The sequence below is a fragment of the Varanus komodoensis genome, unplaced genomic scaffold, assembly GCF_004798865.1.
Source record: "Varanus komodoensis strain SLA01 unplaced genomic scaffold, ASM479886v1 scaffold2, whole genome shotgun sequence".
NCBI lineage: Eukaryota > Metazoa > Chordata > Lepidosauria > Squamata > Varanidae > Varanus > Varanus komodoensis.
In genome coordinates this window covers 14,374,382-14,395,562 of record NW_025335568.1, presented here as the reverse complement: position 1 = coordinate 14,395,562, position 21,181 = coordinate 14,374,382, and the positions used below count along the sequence as shown (strand labels likewise).

Below are 21,181 nucleotides of genomic sequence, written 5' to 3'. Positions count from 1 at the left end.
AAGATTGCATTTTTATTTATTTTTATTTTTGAAAATTCTCAGCCTTGCTATCCCCACAGTCAAACCTGCATTCCTGTAAAAACACAACAATAAACACAGGTTGGAGATGGATGAAGAATATTATAAAATTATGATATGCTTTATAATATTATAAGAATATTATAAAGAGACTAAAACCAATACCAGACCAACAGACAAGGGAGGACCTGCTAGGTCCCACGCTAGATGGCGAACCTATGGCACGCGTGTCACAGTGGGCATGCATTGTCCTCTCTGTCGGCACGCAAACCAAGTCACCCCAGCATCGCCCCAGCAGCCAAGCATTGGATAACAGCAGACATAGGGGCCATGCGCATGCTCGGAAAGGAGTAGTGGTGCCAGGGGAAGCTGCCACTTGTCCGAGCTTTTGCATGGCTGGTCAGTGCGCTGCCAAGGATATACAAATATTTACATATATTTGCTTGGACTGCCTGTTTTCAGGTTTTATAGTAGTGTTGACACTTTGTGAGGGTTTTTGTTTGCAGTATGCGCATTTGGACTCTAAAAGGTTCACCATCACTGAGTTGGGTTAGAAAAACATATGATTTTGATGGTCGGAATGTGTTTAGAATGGGCAGAAATGATGAGCTGTGCAGAAAAAGCTCCTCAAGGAAGGCTTTTTCAAAATCGCCCTTTTTAATGGAACTTTAGCACTTTAGTAGGGGGTTAGGGGAGTGCACCAGTGTAGGGTTAGGCCAGTGGTGGCGAACCTATGGCACGCATGCCACAGTGGGCACACAGAGCTCTCTCTGTCGGCATACAAGCCAATTTGGCCCAGCATCACCCCAGCAGCTGAACATCAGATAACAGAGCACATAGGGGCCATGTGCATGCTCGGAAAGGAGTCACGGCGGCAGGTGATGACATCACGTGCCGCGACTTATTAGCTGTGACTCCCTGAGCTTTCACATGGCCGGTCAGTACATTGTCAAGGACATATATATATATTTGCTTGGACTGGCTGTGAGTTGTTTTTTCTAAACTAAAACCTCAGTTTTCAGGTTTTATTGTAGTGTTGGCACTTTGCGATAAATAAGTGGGTTTTGGATTGCAGTTTGGGCACTCACTCTCTAAAAGGTTCGCCATCACTGCGCTAGGTAAACAGTGGGGAAACCAAACCAGATGAAGGGGACAGACTAGGTCGACTAAGAAGTGAAATTATGTACATCACAATATATGTTAATTATGATGCAAAGTTTGCATAAATCCTGTGGAATTTATTATAAACAGTTTAACAACACCTGATGCAGAAAGAGTTCATTACATTATAGTAATGGAGGAGAACTTAACTTGAAAACTGTGAAACAGAGACGGAAAGGGGGAAAAGTGATCTACGGTAGACTCTCGACTAACTGGCTCACGACTATCCGGCCTCTGTACTATCTGGCCTAGTTAAAAAATAACTATCAATGAACAGTAAAATAAGTTTAAATAATTTTTGTAAGAATTAAGCCTACTTTTTAAGTTAATGTTTTGTTTATTTTAAAAGTGTATGTATTCATACTGTACAGTGTACATGATTTTATGTTTCCTGCAATTAAGTTAGACATTATAAAATTTATCTTAAAATGTGTACAATATTTTTATCCTTGGACTTCCTTTTTCTGTAATAAATTTTTTAAACATACAGTACAGTACATAACAAGCATTTATAAAGTACTGGCCTGTACTAAGACATCAGAAAATATGAATAAGAGCGAGTTTGGGCATAAAAAGGGTGTTTTTAATGGTATGGGTGGGGTAGGAAGTGAGCATTTATAGAACTCTTCCCTATCCGGCTTTTTTGTTACCCGGTCTGCCCTTCTGCCACATTAGGCCGGATAGTTGGGAGTCTACTGTATCTACGTTTACTCATGAGGAGTATGTGATTTGTCATCATCATTCTGGCCAAAGAAGCTGAACCTCCAGTAGCTTAGCTATTGTATTGTAAGTGTTTCAACTTACTGCAAGTGGTTCCACTCTTTTCACAGTAAGCAAAGTTACGAAATGGTGAATGGCATAAACAATTGAATGGTCAAGGTCAGCCTTTTTCTTTCTTTCTTTCTTTCTTTCTTTCTTTCTTTCTTTCTTTCTTTCTTTTCCGTCCGTCCGTCCGTCCGTCCGTCCTTCTTTTAAATTGCTTTATCAGGAGCTCGTAGCGGGTGCTGTTCGGCTAGCAAGAAGGCAGGGCTGGCTTTCTGTAAAACCCACAGCTTTGCAACTTTTTGTACAAAAAGGTGAAGTGCTGGCAAGCTCATTCAAGGATGGCTCGCTTGGCATAAGTGAGGAAATAATAGCGCAAAGTGCCACAATAAATTGGATAGGTTTGTCAAAGCCAACACAGATAAAAATGTTGCCATGGTAATTGGGCTATCCAAATACAGAGGAAGCCGCTTGCTCTGTGCCAGGCGTGGGACTCGGATACCTTTTTGAGCTTTGGGTACAGATAAGCACTCACATGTGGATTATCAGGAAAAGCTTAAAATGAAGTGTACCGCAGGAGATGCTATTTGCACTTATTCTTAAAGGAGGTCGCAATGGAGAGCAAGGAGGGAGGAGAGAAGGATCCATGGGAACCCTGCATGATTGATTTCACTCTCTTCTGCATAACGGTTAACCTTACTGATTTTATCGACCCACAGTTAGGTGCAAAGGCAAATGCTTCCTTAGATTAAGCAGCATGGAAGAGGGCAGCCCCTTCCCACAGCCTCTGCAATGCAGATGAAGGGTGTCAGGTTTAGTGTGTCCATAGACCGCAGCATCACAATGTGTGATATTGGGAGACATGCAACCTGCAGAAGCTTGTTGCTTCTGCAGTCTATTTCACCAGGACTAAGCAGGTGAACGCCCGCTTGACTGATTGCAAATATCAATATTGTTTCATCCTCACATGCACTTCACTGCTGTTTAGCCTCTGTTTTCCTCTGTTTTCCTCTTAGTGTGCATAATTATTAGATTGCTTCATCTAGAGGTACAAATGTCAGAATTATTAGATTGTACTTCATGCAGAGGTACAAATGTCAGATTTTGCATGTTTGAGCGTTTCACTCTTTTTATGAAATGTTGCAATGTTTCAGCATGCCATGGTCCATGTTGCTGTAAGCCACTTTGAGTGTACAGGTGGCATACAGGTAAATTGATGATGCTGATCATAATGACAATAACCAGATGATAATGCACCGACATCATAGCTTGAACTGTGTTTATTCAGTTTTAAGGGGCAACTCCATGGCTAGATATGGCTGGAATGGTATGTATGTCTATGAAAGCATGTTGAAGCTGTGTTTGGAAGACTGAGAAGACAACCAGAGAGGACTATGAAATTTATTCTAGCATCCTGAGAAATAGGATTCTCTATGCACGTGATCTAGCACAATCACCTATTTTAATAGGATTGTAAGTGCCAGGTGGTACAGCACTCACTGTCAGGAGCCACACCAGTTAGTTCCTTCTAATGTTTGAGTAAGGAGCTGTGAGCAGAAAAAGGAAGTTACTCCTTCCAGTACCTCTGCTATGTGACTGGTGAACCAAGTGTACACCAGAATGGAGTTCAGATTGAGATTCATTCAGGATACATGGAAACAACAACAGAAGCTACGTGTTCTCTGTTTAAGAACACCCAGGCATCATCTTGGTTATTTCTGTCCATTTTATTAGTGAAGTTTTGCATTCTTACAAATCCTTCTCAGAAGAAATGAAACATTTCAAACCACACCAAACAATAGCCCACCTCAGGAGGGGGGCTCTGTCTTGAAACAACGTATAAGCAGGGACAGAGTTGTGCCAGGTCTGCCTGTTCCAAACAATTGTTTGTCATGCTCTTTACTGCCGATCAAGGTGCCGCAGGTACCCAACAAAGGGCATGGTGCACACGTTCCATATGCTCAGGCCCTGAGGCTGTAGGCCTAGCATGGTGAGGGAGATTAGGAAGGGGGCTAGCCAATGCAGCCCTCCCCTCTGCTCAGGGATTTCTACCTGCAGCCCCAATGCCTGAATAGGGCTACTCCAATCAGAAATACAGCAATTATGGGCTGTAAGGACAGAGTTAACACTCCAAGAAAGGTCACATGGATCATCTTACCCTTGTTTCAACCTGGATCTGATGCACATGCATGTATGTAGCACGCTCGCTCTCTCTCACTCACACACACACGCACGCACGCACAGAGCTTGCCAAAATAATAGCAATAATAACCACAAATATGCGAAAGAGAGTTGCAAGGGCACACTTGGGATAAAGGCTTGGTCAGTTGGTGATATCATGGGCATCAATAACGCTGAATTTTCCTTTAGCTGAAACTGAACCCTGCTGAAAAACCACACAAGTACTATAGAAAACGTTGACATGTCTTTTGAGGGAAGTGTCAGAACACTCAAAAGATTTCTGCTGTTAAGGAAGCATCATGTTAGTTTAACTCATAAAATATCAGACTTAGAAAGATCCATCTGTTCCATGATTAAATTTAATCATCAAGGCTCAAGAAGAAAATAATGATGGTGATTTGAATATGTGCGTACTAAAAACAAAAACAAAACAAAAAGCAAATTGGGTACGCACTTAGGATGCATATTTTACTCTCAAGATTTGCTTCACTTCCCTCATAGGATAGGTCAGAGTTCTGCTCTGAAAATTATTTATGTATGTATGTATTGTAACAGGAGGAAAACTAACAAGAAAGCCTATCAGGAATATGAGTTTGGAAGAAAACAATTAGAGTCTCTGCAGATAGAGACCTGGCTTGAAGGATTTCGTAGAAGGGCAGGAAGGGCAAAGAAAGTCATATTTAAAGAGAGAGATGCAGCCTCCAGTGGGTCATTTGAATTTCATCTGCAGGGTAATTTCCACACCATTTAGCCCTATCCATTGCAGGAATAAAGAGGACTAAACAGGTTATTAAACTGACAAAGTCGTACAAGGGGTGGGGAGGGACTGAGCCACGTGGGTAAGACATCTGAAAAAATTCAATGATATGCTAGGATAGGTTAGTGACAAATCAGGGATTCTAAGGATCTGTAGAAAGATAGTTCACTGATAGAGGAAGGAGCTGAATTATATACATTCTGGGACCATGGTGCACTGCAGGTTGGTTTTATAAACAGTAAACAGTTATAAACTTTTTAAAGCAGTTTTTTAAAAAATGGGGCAGGTTGAAACTATTCTCAGTTATGATTGGGAGTATATAATGCTTCTTCTACTGTTTTGGTTGATATTTTCGCCATCATAGTTTCCTTGCCAGGCAATAGTGAATGCAACCCTTCAGGAAGTGAAGGAGATGAAAGTGTTAATCCCCTAACTGGTGCTATTAATTCTCTAATTTACTAACCACAGATTAAATATATGGACTTTTAATCAGATTTTCATCAAAGCTCTCCCTTGTGAATGGAGTGCTGTGCTGATGACAAGCAACTTCTATACTTTTTCTGGAATTAAGCAATGCATTAAAGATATTTTTTCTCAACAATTAATGTTTTTTAGAAGCAAAAGAAACTCCCATCATTCAAAACTCTCAAAGTTTGCCCTTGCTTTAGCAATTTGATTAATTTATTAATCTGTTAAATGCACACCAGTCGATTTATTAAAAAGCTCTAGAAAATGGGCCATTATGGAGAGGTTTCACCTCCTGGAATTCCAGTGTTTAAATGCAGACCTTTCATAGTGAAAAGTACACCTTTACACATCTGACTAACCACAAAATGGAGAGTGAGCAAATAAGGGTGCAGCTTTAACATGAGGTACAAAATGTAAGCCAACCAAGAGTGTACAGATGTATTAAGTAGAACTCTGAACATAGCTTTAAATAAGGAAGAAATTTAACCACATTTGGCAAATAAAGATCCAGACTTAATGAAATGTGGTCACTTTAAATTTAGAATCCAAACCTTCAAAGGTCCCCGTGAGCTGGGAGAACTTAACCCATGATGCACGCTTTTCCTGCTGAAGGGCATACGTGAATATTCTGTTCACAAAAGTGGGGCTTATCCCATGGGTCCTTTCCACCCCACTTCACTTTCCTCCCACCAACTGCCCCCCAACATGTAAACAGATGCAGAGACAACATGCTCTGAGCAACGTGTATGAGCAGATGACTGCCAGGGATTGGCAGAAAATACTTCTGTACTGACTGGTAGATCCCCAAGGACATAATCCTATGGCTGAGAAGCACCGTCTGGCCGGCCACAGGAAAAGGTGCGATCCCAGCTTCAGCATAGGAAAAACCTTCCAAAGTTGCAGCAGAAGTTTTACCTATGGAAAGCCCACCTCCATCCTGAAGACCATCTTCAGGACAGGCATGGGGAGGTGTTCCAGAGGGCGAGGAGAGCAGGGGACAAATGCCCCTGACTCCTGCTGAATCCAGGTAGTGCCTCAGCCCATCCGCATCGAAAGTAAGAAGAAGATGCTTACAAAGAGAGGGGGATGCAAAGACAAACCTCACCTCTGAACTCAGTGGGATGCCTGTAACTTTCCAAGTTTGGAAAATTACAGGCGGCCACATAGGATTAAACACTGACTGGTTCTCAGGAGAAACATTCTGCCAACCCCAAACTGTTTAAAAGTAGCAGCAGTGACAAAGTTTTCAGTCCCCCAAATGAAGTTGCTGTAATGAAGAAATCTAGGAGGGCATGTACTAGTACATGACTGAGCCTAGTTCCGGGTATGAAAACATATTTCTGGGTAACGAATACGCTTGGAGTCAACTCATCTCTCAATGTCATTTGCATGCCACTATTTGGTGGCAGGCTCCAGATTTCTAGAAAAAACTAAAAACAAGGTAGATCCTGTAAGACTGAAGTTGCCCTATCCCTTGTCTAGGTAATATAACCACTGAAAGCTACTGAAATCAAATTAACTCAGCACTGCTGATAACATTCATCACCCGCTGTATATCCTTTTTGTAATGATGCAAAAGCAAGGTAAAATGCTAAATGTACAGGAAAGATTGCAAAGTCTTTCACTGAGCCTACACAAGATGGATTCTGGCACTCTTGCAAATTTAAAATCTAGATAATGATCTAATGAGGTTAGACTACCTGGCTACCTATTTCCTGGTAGGTATTCTCTGTTTTTAACTGCATGTCAGGCAAACATACAACCAATAAAGCTTTCTCCAGCATGGAAAGGCAAGGATGGGATATAGATTTCATGCCTAATTCTATCTCTTCTACTGCTGTTAAAAGCATAGGGGCCCTACCAAAGAATAGGTTGGGACCCGAAATGAGATTCACTTTATTGCAGCTGAGGCAGGTGACTCCTACATCATCACCATGGATAGCATTATTTCAAAATAGGTTCATCACGATGGAGCACCCAGGATAGCTTCTGTAATGATCAGAATAAAAGCTGCAATGGATAGGGAGTCCCACTGACAGAGGAATCACCAGGTTTGCCTCCTGTATTGGGTAGAATCATGTTAGAAGCAAAGGGGAAAGCAGTGGTGCTTCCTTGGTGGATCAGGGCTTTGTGTGTAACTCCTAAGTACGGTACAAGATGTAGCCACTAAATGTAGTTACAGGTGGGTATTTGGCTGGAATGGAGCCTGCTGCCAGCCTGAGCCAGACTTCTTGTCCATAGTTCAATTCCAGTAAGGCATCTCCCTTAACCATTCGGTCAACGTATTTGCTATCGTTGGCATTTTCAGACCTGAAAGCGACCTTGTCTATTCCATCAACCACTAGGTAGCCTGAGATGACTGGACTGTTCGATTCAATGGTATATTCAAAGACATAAACACCAAGATATGGCACACGGAATCTTCCATTTGCTGGAACATAGGAGGATCCATAGTTGACATCCAGATTGTTAAATCGAATAGGGCCAGGAGAATTCATCCCATAAGTGTGTGAAGCAAAAAAGGCTACCATTGGTGCATACCTGTAAGACCCTTTTGAAAAATCTGCAAAAGAAAAACAGAAAACACACACATTGTAAGGACACATAAATTTGATACATCCTTTGGAAAAAACTAAGTCTCATGACAGACATGCGTCTACTACTGAAAATGGTAGAAGGGTCCCTAAGTCTTTCATTTCCTCTGTAACAACCAATGAAGCTCAAATACAAAGAAAAGAAGATTTCAGAATGAAGATGATTGATTAGCCCAGCATGTGTCAAAGGATTGAGAATCTTCCTCAAGGCCAGGTTCAGATGTGATGTAATTCATGCAATTAGCAATTATATGGATATTTTTAAAAGCAAATTGCAGATATGAAGGGCTTCTTCTAGAGATGTGAAAATGAACAGACCAAGGTTGCCAAAGTTCTCTGAATTATATCTCAAAATTCATTCCAAATTGAGTCTGTATGAGATTGTGAGCTTCATTTATTTCTTTTTCCATGAAAATCCATATGTATTTTCACAAAAGTACACATCAATTATGTACATCTTTAAAATGATTATATATTGTCCCTTTGATTAAAGTATATTTGTGCACATTTTTCCAACGTATGTATTCATCCATGCACTTTTTTCAAAAATGCACACATTGGCAAAGGTATTCAATTTTGTCTACAAATCACATTGTAAGCTGGGAAATGTGTAGACTTTAACTGCAGCTTGTGCCTGAGTGTGGTCTGGAAAGTATGAATGAGGTAAAGCCTGATTTAAACTTTCAAACTTCACTGAAAGAATTGCTCACACATCCCTAGCCTAATCCAGATTGGAATCTTGGCAGTGTGCATGTTTTAGTGTGTGGACTTTAGCCCTTTGTTTTAATCCCAATTAGGATCAATTCCAGAAGGACTATTTACATTGAAAAGGAGACTTCCCAGTTGTCCCAGCTGAAGCTTTTCTTCTAATGCAAATAGGAAGTAAGTGAGTCTCTGATGTAGTTCCTAGTTTCATAAATGGCACCACATCTAGCTTGGCCCTCAAGGAAAGTCTCTTAGGCTATGCTGTTATCCTTGTTTAAGGAGAAGAAAGATTTGTGCTGGCAGCCATGGGACTTTTTTGTGTTTCAACATGTGTAGACTTGCACCCTTAAATACATTTATCTGACAGCTCTACCACATCTTTCTTGGGCTTTGTCAAACTATATATGACATCTCTAATAAGCATGGCAGTGAGAATTTTTAAGAGATTCCTAGGGCAATCCTGTGAACTAGACATACAAATGATGGGGACTTCTAAAACCAGGAGTCATCATTCTTTCTAAGTCATCCCAGGCTCTCGGCTGGAGAGCAATGGAAGCCTCCTATTTTTTGCCTCTCCAATCCACTTTGAAGCAGTTTTGCTACATGAGCATCTGTGCCCATCAAATGTGAAATTGCTGCTGTGGATGGCAATCGAGAGCTTAGGGAGCATTTTCTCCCTTTCTGGGGTTGATGTCCCAACTTGGGAGAGGGAACTGTCCACAGCAGCTGGGTGGGTTGCTGTGAGGAGATCCACTGCTGGATCTCCTTCTCCAAGGTCAGAGCTCTGTTTCCCGCTTTTGAGAAGATTTGATGCATCTCATGGCCCTCCAGATGCCACCTTGAGGTGGTAGGATTGCTCTCTTTATCTAGTTCACTCTTGAGGAAAAGTCATAAGTTGAAATTCCAAGAAGCCATCCACTCCTTCCATTTCTTAATCTGGTTGTCCCTGAACTTTCTTTCATGTTGTCATCTCTTGGTGAGTCCCCCTCCTACTCAGCAGCCAATGGTGTGATTCAAAGGTGAATACATTTGCATAATGCTGGCATGTCACTGAATGAGTTTAACTAGAGGAAAGCAGGAGGATCTATACACCAGGGCTGCTATTTTTGACATTCGCCCCATGTCTGCCATAACATTCAGATCTTCCTTTTGTTGCCTTCTCCTCATGCAGAATTGCCAATGTAAATGGGATCAACTCTTACAGCAGACACAGGGCTAGTGGTAAACTTTCCCCCCAGGTCCCCTGTCAAGTTTTCAAGAAGCTAAAGAAGAAAAGCAGAATGAATTCTTAAGTACTGTATAGAGAGCAATTTTCTCCACAATTAGCGTCAAATGCACCAACAAGGGGGGGGAGGCAGCTTCTTTTTAAAAAATCAGAATCAGCAAAGAATTTTCAGTCCTGACTGTGCTGCATTATTAGGAAGAAAAGCTTTCATGGTTCTCTCTCTGAAATGTCTGTGTCACACATTCCTGCAAAAGGAGCATGTTTGCATGTGTTGTGCAGCCTAAAATTTGCTTGTGAGCTCTTGGCAAATATTGGAGAGATTTGGAAGCATACTGATAATAAAAGCAGTAAGAATAATAAAAATAGAAAATGAGGAAGCAAAAACATTTTCGTTTCAGTTCCTCACCCACAGCATAGAAACCAATGGCCTCACTGCTGTAAAAATGATTAGGAAGCAGCCAAATGGTAGCAAAAGAGCATAAAACATGCATTTCATGTATTCTGAGTGTAAATCCTAGTTTATTCGTTTTTATGATGGCTGTTACTGCTGAAAGGGAAATTCTCTGCGGAGAATGGTCTATGTGAATACAAGAGGTCAAATGCAGATACAAATTCCACCCTGAATTTTACACATATTGCAGGAGATATTTTCTCCCTTGCAGTATGTGTAAAATTCAGGGAGGGATTTGTAATTAATAACTTATATTATTAATTTTATTTCTATACCACCCAATAGTCAAAGATTTCTAGGACATTTACAAGATGATATACAAAGTAAGGAAGAAGCAAATAAGTGGGCTGAGTGGAGAGAAATAGCAAGGCTAGAAGCTGGGAGTGGAGAGACAGAAAGGTTAAAGGGTGAAAAGTCTCTGTGAATGGGAAAAGACTGGGTCAGAAAGTAACTCTTTCCTTCTCTTTCTGCTCACTGAACAGCTGATCAACAGCACTTACAGGAAGAGGAAGAAGAATGTGGCACCCTCACTCTGTCCACTTTAAAAATTAAATATACAGTTTAAAAGGGAACAAGGAGTGGAGATCTTTGCAGCACCATTAGAGGTCCCTGTGGACCTCACATCCAGGCATAAAGTTTGCCAAGCATCTGCTACAAAATTTCAGTGTACCAGAGAAGATGTTGGGGTGTGCTCTAGGTTACATTATTGGTACTTGTAGAACTGGGTTGCAGGAGAGACTGGCAAAGATGGACATAGGCCAACAGGCACTGGACAAGTTTTCTTTTGAGGGAACCTGTCCCCCGAAGGTCCTTACTGGCCTTCTCATCTCAGAGAGTTATACCAGAAGCCCCAGTCTTCCTCAGAACACAATATGAAAAACCCATTCCTGATGGAGATCACAGCAAGCATATCAATTAATCAACACCAGTGATGTTGTCAGGGAAACACCACAGGGCAGAATACCAGGAGTTGGCTCAACCCTGAAAAGGGCCCAGAGGTGCAGCAGGCTTGGCAAACTAACATTTGACCTCTGAAGTAATACAGATGTGTGTGGGGAGGCTGAGTTCCATAACTCCACTACGTCCGGGATCCAGAATGAGAGCTATTGATACGGTAAAGTTTGCAGAAACTAGTCCTTTTCAAACAAGTATCTCCATTTATGTGGAGAAAGTGGGATCTTGCCTGCTGATCTCAGTGTATTCAGACAAAGGCTTGAACAGGAAGTCCACAGGTAGACCCTGCACCTTTAATCACTGGCTTTGCATTTTTTGGGAACATTTGTGGTGCCGATAGAACTTACACAGGTGCAGCCTGTACATACACAGGCCTGATTCACATTTCTGTCCGAACAAAGGAAAGTCAGGAGGTGGGAAAACAGACACAATCTTGATTCTTGCCTTTCACATATTTACAGAACATGTGAAAAGGGCTTATACCATGTGCGTGATTCTCAGACTTGGATTTCTATAACATGGAGGGTACAGCCTTACTTGGACATGCAGTTGACCAATAATGCAATTTCACAGCTTTGGGAAGACAAATTGCCGGTTTTCTCTAGCCTATTTATGATAGAGCTGCTTGGCTAACAACCAGTTTGTTCCATCCACCACAGGCCTGCTTGTTATTATTTTTTATGGACGAGCCTGTGAATGAAATCAGATCTTATAATTTGTGACACGTGGTGCACTGAAAGAGAGGATGGTGGACTTCTGTCAGGAGCTAGATGCTTACAAAAGAGCTTTGCCTCTGGGGAGACTTTGTTCAGAGAAACTAGGGGAGAGAGAATATGTTCCTTTTCTCTTCATCTCTAGCCTTTAGACAGAGAAACAGAAGGAGGGTAGGAGAGCTTTTACATGGACTTGCCTATGGCCTGAGTATTTTCCTCCACCAACTTTGTGCTGCAGTTGGCTCCTCCGAAGGGATAGCGGCAAGCACAAACAAAGCTCTTCTTTTCATTGATGCAGGTCCCTCCGTTTTGGCAAGGGCTGCTACTGCAACTCAGATAATCACCTGCATTGAAAGAGAAAGGATGGTGTGACTTGGCACAGTAATCATGCACAGAACAAGGAATCCTACAGAACTCTTTAGAAACCTACGTCAAGTATTTTAGCCTCCTGCTGCTCCCAGCTGCAAATTGAATCTAAGTTAAGGGTAGCAATGGACGAATCAGTCTATTTTCAGTCCACTTCAGGTTCACATGCATTCAGTCATCAGCCTGTTCTAATTTCCACATCCATCTTCAATCATTGTTGAGAAAAAGAATGCACAATAACTCACTTGTGTATTGCAATTTCCCCCAACCTGTGCATTTCTGTACAACTTATCTTCATGTTTTACTTGCAACCGTCCACAACAGATACATTTCCCTATGCAGTTTATCTAATGTGCAGATTTTTAACTCAGCATTTCTTAATTTTAACTTGGTGTTAAAAGAAAAGTGTGAAGCATAGCTGTGTTCTGATCCATTTATTGGTCTAGGTTCAGAAACTATGAATTAAGCAGATTCGCTTAGAAATGTGGTCCAAATGCAATTCTTATGGGGAGAAACATTGCCACCATTGTTTATTTGCATATAAATTGTGCTGTTTTCCAGGACTGTGTATTTTTGTTTCCCTAATGTTATTTGCCTCTGGGGGATTTAGTCAGACACTGTTTGCTGGCCTTGATGGTATCAGGTCTCAACTGGCTAATCACTCATCATTTCTGCCAGTCTAAGTTGTATGGGAAGCACTCAGCCCAGGACTGCATGCCTGCACAGACTGTCAAAAGGTATTTTATTCATGATTAAAATGCCATTTAGTGCTTTAGAATCCTGTTCCCATTTTACAGTTGGAAACCTGCCTTTGAATGACCTGTCCAAATCCCAGGCAGGACCCAGTTTGAAGTCTTGCAATTAAACAGTAGACACATGCTCTGAATCACACTCAAAATGCAGTAGGTGCACTTGGTCAATATCTATGCATACAGAAGCCATCAGCACATATATATTGTGTATATTTCTGACTTTTTTGTAGAGACTTGCAATGAGTGTGGTACAGGTAAGTTTGCCATCTCCTCTGCTTGTTGTGTCCCAAGACCTTCCTGGCAGGACAATGTTGGAAATGGAGGAAACTTCCAAGCGGAGGTTCTGATCTTTGGCCTTCGTGGTCATCAGGATCAGACAGAGTAAACAATGCCCATCAGCCTCCCAATACCACCACAGTAAACAACAACCCACACAAGGAGACTATGGCGCTGGGAGAACCAAAACACTTGGACTGGTTCCATGGCATTGCTGCATGCCCACCAAGACTATCTCCAAGACTCCACTCCAGGAACCAAGCGGTGATGTTTCTGCCCAGCAGTGCGCTGCAGTGCATTGCTTTTTATTTCATTTTTGACTGCTCTTTGCTCTGGCCACCTACTGAGAAGGAACAACTCACTGGAGAAGACCCTGAGGCTGGGAACGATTGATGGCAAAAGGAGAAGGGGACAGCAGAGGATGAGGTGGCTGGATGGGGTCACTGGGGTGGTGGGTGTGGGCTTGGGTGGACTCCGAGGGATGGTGGAGGACAGGAGGGCCTGGAGGAATGTTGTCCATAGGGTCATGATGGGTCGGGCACAACTTTGCAACTAAACAAAAAAAAATGTATTTTATATTTTGAACTCTTTGTATTATAACAGTTTTTAATCTGCTCAAAGACTGGATATTTGCTGAATTTAAAAAAAAACAGCAAGTAAAATAAAGTAAAACAAGATTTTCCAAGTTGTGCTATGCTAAACTACACATGCAAGTTGGTGCTTTTGGAAAAATTCAGAAAAACAGCTAATATATAGAAAGCAAGCATGTCAGGGAGAACAGCCCAGTCTATCCAGTCTGGACTTGCTAATTTTCTTTAAGTGTGCAATCTTTCATGGAGACGCACTATAATGTACCAACTGTTATTATCAGCTATAGCGAGAGACTAGTACAGCCTACTTCATCATCAGCTTGACTGCTGGTGAGTGCAACTTGGCTCCTCTTTTCCTGAAGTTATCTCATCAGTGGCCACTCTTCCACTTATATAACTGAGAAAAATTGTACCTGAATTTATTAGTCTTACATTGCATTTCTATCCTGCCTTTCTTCCTCTTGCAAGGAACCCAAAATAGCTTACATAATTGTCCTCCTCTCCATTTTATCTTCACAACAACCCTGTGAGGTAGGTTGGGCTGAGATTCTGCGAGCGGCCAAAAGCCACCCAGTGAGCTCCATGGCCTTGTGGGGACTAGAAACCAGATCTCCTGGATCCCAGTCCAGCAATAAATTTATTATGCCATACTGGCTTTTTCTATTTTCCCCTTTTCCCCACACCTTTTTCTTTGTGTCTTGTGAGCACAGGCTGCATCACCTTCTAATCATTGGACAACAACTAGGACAACATCCCCTACACTAGCAGGAATGATCGCTAGTGCAAAAGGAAAGCAGTACTTGCTAGCATGGCTGGAAAAAACCTGAACGTACCAGTTCCAAAATCCAGGGTGATACAGGCCAGGTATAATGTCCTCACTTGATTCAGCTGCATGTAAACAACGGGTTTAAGAGTTAGATGCAATGGGATCCCCCACCCTCTGCTGCCTCAAACTTTCCTCTGCAAATCACTGTTCTCTGTCATCTGGGGATTAGATAAATTGGATTACCAGAGACCAGTGCTTTTTTTGTAGGAAAAAGGGTGCCAGAACTCATGAAATTATTTACCTTTCGCACGTAGTCAATCAGTGTACACACACCCTCACACGTCAGTTGTGTAACGAAGCATAACAGTCGCCTCCCGCAGTAAGCACTCAGCGCATGAGCACACAACCAATCACAAGCCGAGCAGCACCACAAGCTTAGCGGCACCATCACAACCAGCGTGGACAAAGTACGCATGCATCAGACTCAACACACAAGCAGCCCGCATGCACTGTTTTAATGATTTTGCCGCCAACCTGCTACGCTTGATAGGGTGAGTCAAATCCACGTGGACCAAACATCAAATTTTCAAAAGTCACTTTTAAAACTTGGAAAATCTGTCAAAAATAGGTGCCGGAACTCCATTCCGGTGTGTTCTATGACAAAAAAAGCACTGCCAGAGACTATTCCATGTGCTCAGCTCCTAACAGTCCTAAGCAGAGGCAATGGGAAAAGGTACGTTTTTGAAACAAGATTGCCAAGTAGGCCAAGCTCAGAGAGAAGGAAAACTCCAAGCACTCAAAGGTTAGATAGGTGTGGGTGATGAAGAGGCTGCTTCAGAATAAGTGCTGATTGCTGCTCGATGTGTGGGATTGTGTCTTCCACTGGCATGCTGAACTATCTTCCCACCTGCTCGTTTCAGAGGCTACCAAGTTCTGTCACAGCACCTCAACAAGGATAGACTGGAGTTTGCCCGGCTTTTGTGGGCTTCATCCCCTCTTGGCTGCTTCCCTGCCCGAGGTTAGAGGGTGAGGCTGATGGCCTGCAACATGCAAGAGGTTTCTGAAGTTGATGTAAGTAATTGTTTTCTCATCTCCCATCCCTCATAACAATAAGGCCTGGGACAAAGCAGTGCACGAGTGCACTTGAAACAGCAGCAACAGAAGAGATTCTGGGTTAGGCATTTACGATTTTCTTGCCCTAGGGATTTTTTTTAAAAGAAGAAAAACAAAACTGCAAGCATTATTAGAAACACAGTCCTTATTCTTACCCAACTGGCAAACTTATGCCTGGATTGGAAAGCTTCAGATATTAAGCAAGTCTTGTATAATTGAATGCCCTGATGCAAACCAAAATTCCTTTGCCTATAAGACTAGCATGCTAGAAAGAAAGGAAGCAGGTTAGGAAGGTGTTCCATGCATGGCACCATGTGAGGCCTCTCCCACAATCTTTGTTATACTACGCAAGGTGTGGTAATGAGAACTGGGCCAGGGACCAGGGAGTTCCGGCGTCTGGTCCCTATCAGCCATGAAGCTCCCTGCCTGACTTCGGGCCAGGCACCAGTTCCCCTGCCTGACCTACCTCACATGGGTTGATATTTTGAGGATAAACTGCAACTGAGTGGGCCCTCTCGGGTTCCTCCCAAGAGGGAAAAAGGCAGGGCGCATGTGCAATGTGATCCAGAGCTAACATGAGGCAAATTCCTTTGCAAACAGAATTGCCAGAAAAAAATAGCCTTGTAGAGATTTTGAAGCGTACAGGAAGACCTCTTCTTGGACTAAAACACGTCAAGCATTCTGAAGGGAGCCAGTTTTTAAAGGTTAGCAACATTTCTCAAGGAAGAAATGGAGGTGGGGAGTGGAGACCCCTAGCTAAGGGGTCAGCAACACTGCAGGCCCATCCTATTCCCAACAGTGCCTGCCAAGGCTCCCGTGCACCCCTCCCACCCCACACACCTTCCCAAACCCCAAACCTCTCTGCAGTGCGGAAGCCCTAACAAGGAAGCAGAAAGTCCAAAATGCCGACTTCCCAGCTTAGCTCTTCAGAAGTGCCTAGCAGAGGCAACCGGCAATGGCAAAGGGGTGGGGTAAAAGGGCACACGGGAGGGCAAAGAGGGAGAGATTGCAGGCGAGGGGTGAATTGAGAGATTTCAGGCGGGACATGGAGTGTTAGAGTTAGGTAGCAGAAGGAGTGGGGGAGAAACAAGAAGGGAAGCTTGAACAATGGCGAGCATTTCCAGACAGAAATTCCATCAGCCCGGATGGCAAGCGTGCCCGCAAGCCCATTAAAAAGGTTACACACATGCATCCACACACACCCCATGCCCAAATCCATTATCAAGGCTTGATCCACCACCCCTGCAGGAAGCAGCCCTGCCAGATCCTTGAATGACAGAAGCCTTCCTGATGCTGACGGGCAAACTGCAGGCACTGTGCAACAACGCTATTCTCCTGCCTTGCTTTTCCCAACCTGTTTGGAACTCACATGCATTTCAGCACATTCTCTCAGTCCCCAAAGTTCAGGGATGAGTGCAGAGCTTTATACGGCCAAACTGGAACTTGCAAGAGAGGTTAGCAGGCTTGGGGGACCCCAACATTTGCAGAAGTTTGAGAAACATTTATTTTAAGGAAGGGAAGGGAAGGGAAGGGAAGGGAAGGGAAGGGAAGGGAAGGGAAGGGAAGGGAAGGGAAGGGAAGGGAAGGGAAGAACCTGCAACCTCCCAAGGAAACCCTCAAACCACCCAGTAACTAATCAAATACTAACTTACTTAATGGTGGTAAGGGGACTGGAGAAACAGCTGGAGGGCAGGATGGATCCTGGGAGAAAGCTTATCTGGCTGAAGAAAATAGGCAGGAGTCCTGCAGTCCTGCATATTGCTTTCCTTCCCTGAGTTGCACCGTGTAACTACACATAGCACCAAGACAGGGCAATGGAAACAGTTATTCATTTTTATTCTTTGTTATATGGATTCATCCCACCTACCTTCCACATGGAAACTTAAGGCATTGTACATGGGGTTCCCAGGCAGGACCCCATAAAGGCCTGACCCACACTTGAGAGTCTGCTGTATCAGGGCAGCTGCCCTTGGGGTCACGGATGTGTGACATACCGTCCTGGTCATGCAGATAAAAACTCCATTTTGCTGCTGTCTCAGCAGTCTGACTGTGAGCCCAAGTAATAATGATGAAAGATATTTGGTTTGTTTATGCTTCAGAGATGGCCAGGCTGAACCGGAGAAGGGAATGAGCAGAGAGGAGACGTACTGTTCTGTACCCCTGCTACCAAGAGGTCAGTTCTGGGAGGCGCACTGGTACTGTGGCAATGTGGAACTGCGGCCGTTGCAGCCTCTTCATTGCCTCTTAGACAGAAAACATCAGTCTCAAATGCTTTTCCTCTGCTCAAAACCACAAACAACAACAAAACCTGCTTTCATCTGTCTCCTGCCCTATTGCACTGAATATGCAAAGTTGAAGCATGAAGAGTCAAACTGAATTAGGATAACGATCAGTCTCTTGCAATTAAACTGCAAAGCGCAAAACACGTTTAGAGAGGCACTTTGGCACTGGACAGCAAAATAATAATGAAAGCCTTAGTGTCTAAGAGATCACGTGTCAGGGACTATGTTTAATGCTGAACAGCATTCTGTGAGCCTCACTCTCCCCAACAGAGTGGCCAGGGGTGCTCAGGACCCAGCTAAAAGGGTGGAGCTTAAAAAATTGGGGTGTTGCCTATCAGGAGCAGAGCAGGGGGAATTCACCCCCTCCTTTCTTTTGGGGGTCAAAATCTCAAGTCTCTCCTTTATGTGGATTTCAATGCAGAATTCTTTTCTTTCTCCCATGGTTTCACTGAGATTTAGAATGCCCACATTTGTGTCTATCTCTTGGCCACTCTCTCCCAGAGAAAGATATGAAGACAAAAAGTACATCTGGGGAAATGGGCTGGTTAAGACTGAGGCTGGGAGTCAGTGCCAGCCAGGTCTAGCTCTTGGAGGCTCCCAGGCAAGGAACCCTCGATTGGCCTTCTCATTAAGTGTATCTGCTGTCTTGTGACTGTTTTCACCAGTTTCTCCCCATCCTCTTTCCTATCAATAAGAGACTGGGTAGACTTTGATGACCGACCAAATGGTGGTCATGCATCTCCAAAACAGGAAGACAAAAGAAAGCACCCAGGCTGCAGAAAATGTGTGTATGCTCATTTATAGGTATAGATGAAAATTTAGCAATAATTGCTCTATTTTGGATAGACATAGCATGCATCTGCCTTGTATGCCTGCCTGTCCAGCCTCCTGTTGATGGGAAGTTTTGAGGTCCGGTTCTTTTTTTTCCTGATGGTTCTTTACCTTTAAATTAGGCTTGGATTGGGCAGTGCTTCAAATAGCTTACCCCTTCAGATACTCCTCTGGCATCCCTTCCAGCTGAAGACCATGTTCTGCCAAGGCCTCCCTAAGAGCCCCCACTTTTGCATTTAAACTGCACAACAGTCTGCACACCACCAGACGTGCTGGTTGGGAAAAAGGACATGGGACCAGGGGAAGGGGGCATGGCCAGAGAGGGACCCCAGGTTGGCTGGATTTGAGCACTGGCCTGTTAGGAGTCACCTTTTCTCACCCCACCCCACCCTTTCCCCTTCCAACCCAAGAAGGGTTTCTAAGGATAGATTTTAATATGGTAAGTGGGCCAGCCAGTTGGCTTTGTTACATGGAGGAGTACTGGAGATGCGGTTAGCAAAAGGCAGCCCATCTTGTTAATGAGCCAGCTCATGAGACAAAGAACATTCTGCTCAGGTCAAGACGTTGCAAACTGAGTTCCTCCACTCCCTTCCCAGCCAAATAAAGTGTGCTACTGCTTGTGGCCAGACCATAGGAATACTGATGTTACTCAGATGGCCAGTGGGTGGGACTTCCTGAATTAAACCCTCCTTCTTGAGCCCTAGGTAGGGTTATCTCCCTCCAAAAGAGAAGTGATCCAGATCTCACAGCTGCTTGGCCCATCTTTAAGCCTCCTGACCTCAGCAGTTTGTTGCCGAATTCCAATCTCACCTCTTCTTCCAGTTCAGATTCAGAGTCTGATGTAACCACACTAGAGACCCCTATTTTGGGAAAAGTAGGCCCAGTCCAGGCCTGTGCTTCTGCACCCCATAGTTAAAGAATCTCAGGCAGAAGGTGGCATGAAAGACCCCTCCTTAAAACGCTAGAAAACTACTGCCAGTCAGACTTAAACAGACCGATGGTTGATGGCAGCTTTGCATCCCAACCTTTTAGAAATCATTTTTGCCCCTTATATGCTGACTTCAAGGTGCCCCTTGTAAAGGGGCTGGTTTGACTAAAATACAGTCTTTTCCACATGGAAGGATGGAATTTAGGCTGCAAATGAGGCCAAGGCACTTCCCCGATACAACTGCTGGCTTCTGCCATTGCACTGCTGCACAGGAGATGCTTCCAGCGGTTTAAGGGAGAATGGGTAAGCAGCCAGATATGAAATAAAGTGGAAACATTATTGAAGGCTGAATCCACTTTAAACTTCTTGCGTGCTTGATTATCAGATGAACTGCAAGCACTTGACTTTAGGCACGCCTTGAGCGTGTGCACCGAGGTGGAAGGAATGGAAATAAAGGAAAAGACGACGGGAGACATAAAAGAATGAAAATGCCTTTGCTGTTCACCAATTTACCTTATTGTGCACAAAACAATGTAGCTTTGTCAGAGCCACTTCTTTTGAAAGATCATTTAAAATAGGAACTCGGATTACTGGCTCAGTGTAACAGGCATTATTAGTTTGGTCTGGATTGACACAGATGCTAGGTCCTGGGGTCCTCATGTAAAGCATACTCTGAAGCATTTCTTAGGCTGCTTATCCCTATCTCTTTTGGTTTTATCACAGCACCACGATCCAGGCTCTGCACACACAGCCCTTTCTTTCCTGCGTTTCTGCTACACAGCCTCTAGGTGGAGCTACGCTATGGTGGAATAGCAAAACTAGGGTGCCATTTCCCCATGTCAATAGCTCATTTCCTCCATTTGAAGAAAACCCAGGAAAAAATGGAAGTAAAATTGGAGGATCACAACATCATCTAAGGAGCCTTTCAACAATAATAATGATTGTTCCCTCAATACCTTCCACTGATTTAAGGATTGGCAAGTTAGCACCTCTTTCTTATTCATCTTAATATCTCTTTCTTACTTACCATAACAATTTGACCAGATTCCCCATAGCCCAAGGGCAGAATCTTGTATTCCAGCATAGTGGATTAACTGTACACTTTCCATTTGAGAACAAGCCATCCTCTGCAGTCCCCATAACTAGTGCTAGTCTGGTCTACAAGAAATCCTGCTGGAGGCTTATTCTGGGTCCATCTAGGGAGCTGTATAACGCCCTGTAAATCCCAGCTAAGTTATCAGTATTGGTGTGGATCATGACTTCTTCCGTTGCCAATCAGCAGACAACA

General features: G+C 43.4%; 1 protein-coding gene across 1 annotated transcript in view; it reads right to left on the bottom strand.

Annotated features, from left to right (window-relative positions):
• Nucleotides 1-3,653: 3,653 nt before the first annotated feature.
• MMRN1 (multimerin 1) overlaps nucleotides 3,654-21,181 on the bottom strand; it is a 73,951-nt gene continuing 56,423 nt past the window's right edge. The window contains exons 7-8 of the mRNA XM_044428994.1: nucleotides 12,187-12,333; nucleotides 3,654-7,910 (exon numbers count right to left, since the gene is read on the bottom strand). Of these exons, the coding sequence (XP_044284929.1) occupies nucleotides 7,489-7,910; nucleotides 12,187-12,333 (569 nt within the window). The 3' untranslated portion in view covers nucleotides 3,654-7,488. The remainder of the gene's footprint in view (nucleotides 7,911-12,186; nucleotides 12,334-21,181) is intronic.